General features: G+C 52.2%; 1 protein-coding gene across 1 annotated transcript in view; it reads right to left on the bottom strand.

The window, feature by feature from the left end:
• The window catches only part of Tafa5 (TAFA chemokine like family member 5), a 216651-nt gene extending 210769 nt beyond the window's left edge, over positions 1 to 5882 (bottom strand). Inside the window, exon 1 of the mRNA XM_021216676.1 lies at positions 5698 to 5882. Within this exon, the coding sequence (XP_021072335.1) occupies positions 5698 to 5809 (112 nt within the window). The 5' untranslated portion in view covers positions 5810 to 5882. The remainder of the gene's footprint in view (positions 1 to 5697) is intronic.
• Between the last annotated feature and the right edge of the window lie 6 nt (positions 5883 to 5888).

Below are 5888 nucleotides of genomic sequence, written 5' to 3'. Positions count from 1 at the left end.
TTCTTTGTGCTTTGGAGCTTTTCTTTGCAATGGATAGATAGAAATCAAAGCCTTGCCCATGCTAAGCAAACACTCTACCACCCATGTGCATCCCTCTGCCTTTTGTCTGGTCGTTCTCTCAGTTCGTCTTTCCTTTTTTTTTTTTTTTTTTTTTTTAATTTTTTTTTATTCTGAGTCAGAATATCACTAAGTTGTCTGGGCTGACCTTGAACTTGGCATGAGATTCTCCTGTCTCAACAGGAGTACCAGCTGAGCAGTCTATGTTTCCCTTTGTTTACTCCTTCAGAGAACATCTCTCTTGTTTCAGAGCCAAGGTCGGCCCGGTTCTTCATTCTGGATAGCCTATTCCTTGTGACAGTCTTCTTGACATCAGGGACCCTGAGGGCTGCATTGCCCCCATCTGCTTGCCATAGCCCTCCCTGTCTCTCACTCTGCAAACAATGCCATAAAACAAACAGGCAGGCTCCAAGGAGCCACTGGCTAACTCCAGAACGGATGGAGCGGCATCTATGTGCCCAGTGCAATGGTGGATGGGGAGGGGAGACTGCCCAAGAACCCTAGAGAATACAGCATTCCTTACAGATTGCCTGTCTCCACTCTCTCCAGTCTTTCCTTTGTGTGAACTGTCTGTATTCCCACTATGATGTCAGATCTAGGACAGCAGTCATCTTGTCCACTTCTGTGCTCCACAGCCTGGCACGGGGATGACGATCCCCCAACACAGACTGAAGGCACATGCCACAGGGGAGACCAACCACATCGTGACAAGGTCTTGCTACTCACTATTCTCCAGGACAGAGTCAGAGAAATTGAGACTTGGCTTCCCAGGAGGTCAGAAGGCTAGATCCCAAAGGAGCCCCACTTAGTGGCAGGGGGGAGTGTCCTCTTTCCCCCCGCTGGGCTAAAATTTTAAGAAGTGAACATTAGAAAGCACCCTGTATGTATGCTTTGTATATCACATATACCATGCTCTGTATACATTCACCATGCTCCCCACAGTGACAGAGGGCCCCGGAACAGTCACTCAGACCCTCTGTCAATGCTGAGAATGTCTCTGGATAGCTCAGCTCCAGGATAGTGCACACCGGCTGCCTCTTCACTTGGAGCACATTTGAGCAGAGGCATTTGAAGGGAGGAGGGGGTCAGTGACATTCGGTGGGTGCCAACGACCTGCGTAGAAACCCCACCTTACAGAAATCTCTGGGGCAGCTCAGAGGTACTGAGAAATGCAAGTGGTCCTTTGGAAACGATTGAGGAGCCTCATCAGATCTCCCTCCTGCCCCTCAAAGGCCTTGAGCCAGTGCCTGGTGACACGCAGAAGCAGCTGAAAGCCCCCATCTGCCATGCTTAGATTCTAGACAAGGTGCTGCCTGTCCACTCTTTCCCTGATTGAGGGGGTTGGGCTTCACTGTAGCCCTGGGTGACAGGTGGCAATCTGTAGAGGTCATTAACTCCAGCACACCACGTTTTAATGCAAAAATGAGCCCGTCTAAAGAGGCAGCTGCCGAGCTATATAAAGAAATGGGGATTTTAATGTTTTGCTTTTTTTCTCTCTTCTACTGCGGCATTATCATAACATATCCCCATAATTACGCCCATAAAGTCACCTGAAAGTACTTCACACCACAAAAGTTGCTCTACCTATTTCAGACCCTGGGTGTAGAGGCAGGGCCAGAGCTGGGAATTCAGCAGGAAGGAGTCTTGTCTAGTCAAGCTCTTTTACTGGTTCCAACCGCCTGTGGCATCAGTGGGGTCTGGTTAGCTCACAGCTAACAGAAGCAAGAAGCCAGTCCAGTGTGGAAGTGTAAAGTAGGCAGTAGACTCCAATAAAAATGGTCCCACGGGGAGGTTGGGGGAAAGGCAGCAGGGGTAGTCTAGACCCCCTGTCCAGGAGCAGCCATAGCTCTGAAAGAGGGCAAGTGATAGTCAAGTCCAAGTTGATTCCTGCAGGTTTCTACACAGAAAACCCTCCCAGGATACAAAATGCTTCTGTCTCCATGTGTGCCCCACCCACTTCCCCAGGCTCTGAGTCTAGCTAGAGAAAGCAGCCTATAGTTACCTTATGTGGCTGAAAGAAACAATGTATTTCCCGATAGATGTTCATCAAATAAAAACATAGGGCACAGGAGGCAGGGAGAAAAGGGGAGGGTGCTTCCAGAAAGGCATCTTTCCTGTGGTCTTTTCAATTTTACCTCCTTGAGAACTTCAAAAATCACATTTGATCAGCAGGAGTACAGCACATTGCCGTCCGCACTAAGTATGCCACAAATTGTATTTGTAAAGGAAATGCGTGTTGGGGACCATCAAAGTGCCTACGCTCCGTTAGTATTCTAATGGATTAAAAACAATTCAAAACTTGTTTGTAATTTCTTCTACTCGCAGCTGCGGACATGAGGTTTAACTGAACGGCACAATTCAATTCTAACAGGATTTATTTGGGGGGGGGAACCCCTCTATGTTAAAGAGGTGGGGCCACTGTCTCTCCTCCTCTGAACTCCCTGGTGTTCTGAAATGAGGCTGTCCTTGCGGCATTTACATGCCAGGAGCGCTTGTCCACCACGCGGCTTTGAAGACGGAACTTGCCATCTATGCTATAGAGCACAGATTCCTTCATTCCTGAATTAAACACCGCTTGCAAGACTCAAAGTCAAGGCTCAGGGGTTGCAAAGCTCCAACACATGCTACAAGCCAGTGTGGAGTGACGGACTCTTCGGTGCTACAGCTCACAGCCCCAGGTCCTACCTCATTCAACAAGGGCGTCTGGCCCGCTGACCTCCCTGTTCCACACACTGGAGCAATTCAAATACATCAGCTCCTTCTAAGCCGGGTTCGAGGAGTTTCCTCCACCCAGAATAAAGCAGGTTCTCTCATCTCACCTCAAGCACCAACTAACTTTACCCACAGACCTTGGTAAGCAGCTGGGTGCTTGCTTATAAAGTGGACTTTGCAAGTAACATTTAGCACACATGAAATAGAGCACCCATTTTAAAGGCAGCCTCACAGCCCCCCCCCTTTTTTTTTCCTTTTCCTGGCAATTCTTCCCCAATCCCTGAAAATGACAAGGCTGCGTCACCATAGCAACCAGCCTAATTGGTGGACTGCAGGTCTTTCAATAGCCAGAGGGTGGAGCCCACCTCCTTAATATGACTCTTAAGCACATAGCAAAGAAGGACATCCAATGGGCAAGAGCTGTTGAGTCCCCCCAACAGAAACCAGGCCAGGAAATAATCCAGTTTCCCCCACTTAGCGCCAGGAAGTGAGCTCCAGGTGTGTAACAGAGAAACATACGCACGCACCGTAGGGCAGCATTACTGAGCCCTAAAACATGGACGCTGGCTTCCTAACTGTATCCGCCCAGTAGCAGAAAGACACTTAGGGCAATAAAAGTCCTCACTGAAACGTCTTGCACACAAAGATGCTAACTATCCTTCATCCCAGATGTGTTGAAAGAGAGGCTGGAAATCACAGGAACTATCTAATTATCATTTTCTATGCATTATCAATTCTAAAGGGGGGGGAGAAAAAATATCCTTTTCTCTAGGGTTTCAATTCCCAGCTATAAATTGTGATGATGTTATTTTGTATTTTAGAGAAATGCTTTAATTTCTCCAATTGCATTTCTGGTGTAATGGGGTGTGTCTGAAAACGTTAGCTTATTGTCAATTATTCCATTACATGGGGATGGAAACAGCTATCAAAATGTGGCTGTTCAGAAGCTTCGTCATTAAGGACTTCTGCTCTTCTAGATAAGACATTCTTACCAACTGCCCTTGTAGCAGAGAACCAACTTGCAGGAAGATAGGGCTGCCCTTTTCTCTGAATATATGAGACGCTTTCCCTTCAGTCAGATCAAGAAGCAAGCCAACAGGATGAAGTGGGGCCGAAGCTAGGAAACAAGGGACAGAGGCTATAGGAGCTGGGAGTGGATACAAGGCCCCAGGTTGATGGCACCCTGAGGAGGAGAGTGTTGAGGTCAAGGGCTGGGTTGTCCTGCAGTCAGTAACAGTGGATGGCTGTCCCTTTCAACGGGCAGAGCTGCTTCTATGAACCTAGTCCATAGCTCTGGGCTCTTGAGCTGACCCAAGGACAGTGTTACCAGAATCTGCCTAGGAAGAGCAGCCAGCTCCAGGTTTCCGCGCCCCGTGCCCCTCCCCCACTGCTGAATGTGCCACTCCTGGGACAACACCAGGAAGTGCATTTCATCCCCCCCCCATCACCTGTCCATCTCTGGAGTTTATCCATCTTTAACCCGTCCTGAATCATTAAGGAATCTAGGCTCAATGGTACCTGGGAAGAAGCCCCGGAAAAAGCCAGCAGGCTGCAGAAAGCTAAGCAGTGAGCACTCTCCCGTGGCTCAGCCCACCATACTCCTTTCCCTATCCTAGGGCAGCCAGGTTAGAACACTGTCAGCAACCAGTCTCTTGCTTGATGAACCTCAGGGGAAGACGCCACAGCAACAGAGGAAAACGCAGACTGGGCAGTTCCTCTGGGCCCCCTAGCATTTCTCTCAAGATGTCTCGACGATGCTGGGGGTTGAGCTATTACCATTCAGAGTTGTCCCAGGACTCTGATGACATATTCGGCCTCAACTTGAGTCTCGCTCGAGACTGCTGCAATTTCATTTAAGAGCTGGAATTGGGAACTAGGAGGCCCCAGGCTCGAGCGATGGCCGGGGAAAGGAGAGGGGAGTGAGAGGAAGCACTTGGTGATGGCCTTTTATTTTAAATTAGTAAAGAATCCATATTTTTGTCATCACCTCCCTTGCCTGTGGCATTTTTTTCATGACAGGTGTTCACTGGCACTAGTTTTTCTTTCCGTAGAGATGGGAAGGAAGGCAGAAACAGTAGCCAGGCAAGCGCCCATCTCTTATAGAGCCTATGCCCGGGACTCTAACCAGCCTCTACCCACCCCAACAGCTACCAACAGTCAGCAGACACCAGCCAAGACGATGCCTACCCAACCTACACCAGCTCCAAGACTGTAGCCAGGACTCAGATTATCGGTTCCCAGATGTGACCTACTGCCACCCACCGTCCCGGTCCCAGCCTAAGCACAGCTCCAGACCCCCGTGCCAGGCACCGACCAGCCCGCAGCTCCCTCCGCAGCCCTTGCCAGACCCACTGGGTCGTCAGTTCATTCCTCCAAACCACCCTTGCAGCGGTAGCGGGCCCTCCCCTCCAGTGGCTTCCGTCCCCTTACTTCTCCTTTTACAGAAAGCATCTGGCGAGCCCGCTTCCTAGCAAGGCAAAGGCTCCACCACGCGTCGGAGGAACCCAAGCCGCTCTCCTGCCCGAGGAGTCCCGCTCGGGCTCGGTTGCTGCGTCCCCATAAGTCCCCGGAGGGAGTGTCGCCGGCGGGAAGCTCCACTCGGTCGCTAGCCTGGGCCGGAGCGGAGACCGCACGGCGGACAGCGGCCACCGCCACGCAGGGACGCGCTGTGCCGGCCTGGGCCTGATGCCGGCCCTGCTGGCTAGTCCGCGGAAGCTCGCCCGGGCTTCTGTGCCCGGCCGAGAAGTGCCTGGAGCCCGGAGCCGCCTGCACTAAGCCCTCCCGGGCCAGCGGAACAGCGGCCAAGACCCGGGACTGCGCGCCACGCGCTCGCAACTCCGCACCGACGCGGGGCGCCCCGCCGGGGCTGGGGCTGGGGCCGCTCGGAGGACCCGAGGCCCTTATGGGGCCCGGGTGCACGGTACTCACTGCAGTAGGCGATGAGCAGGCTGGCCAGGATCATGAATGCCCAAAAAGTTGAGGACATGCTGGGCAGGGCGGTCGCATCTTGCCGGCTGCTGGTCCTGGGCGATGGCGCCATTGAAGCCGCGGTGCCCGCGCGGGGGGCAGCAGCGCGTCTCAGCAGCCGGCCCTGCCCGCGCCCCCGCGCCGGCCTCCAC

The sequence above is a fragment of the Mus pahari genome, chromosome 17 (genome assembly GCF_900095145.1).
Source record: "Mus pahari chromosome 17, PAHARI_EIJ_v1.1, whole genome shotgun sequence".
NCBI lineage: Eukaryota > Metazoa > Chordata > Mammalia > Rodentia > Muridae > Mus > Mus pahari.
Note: the sequence above shows the minus strand (reverse complement) of the source record. Positions and strands in the feature narration are given on the sequence as shown.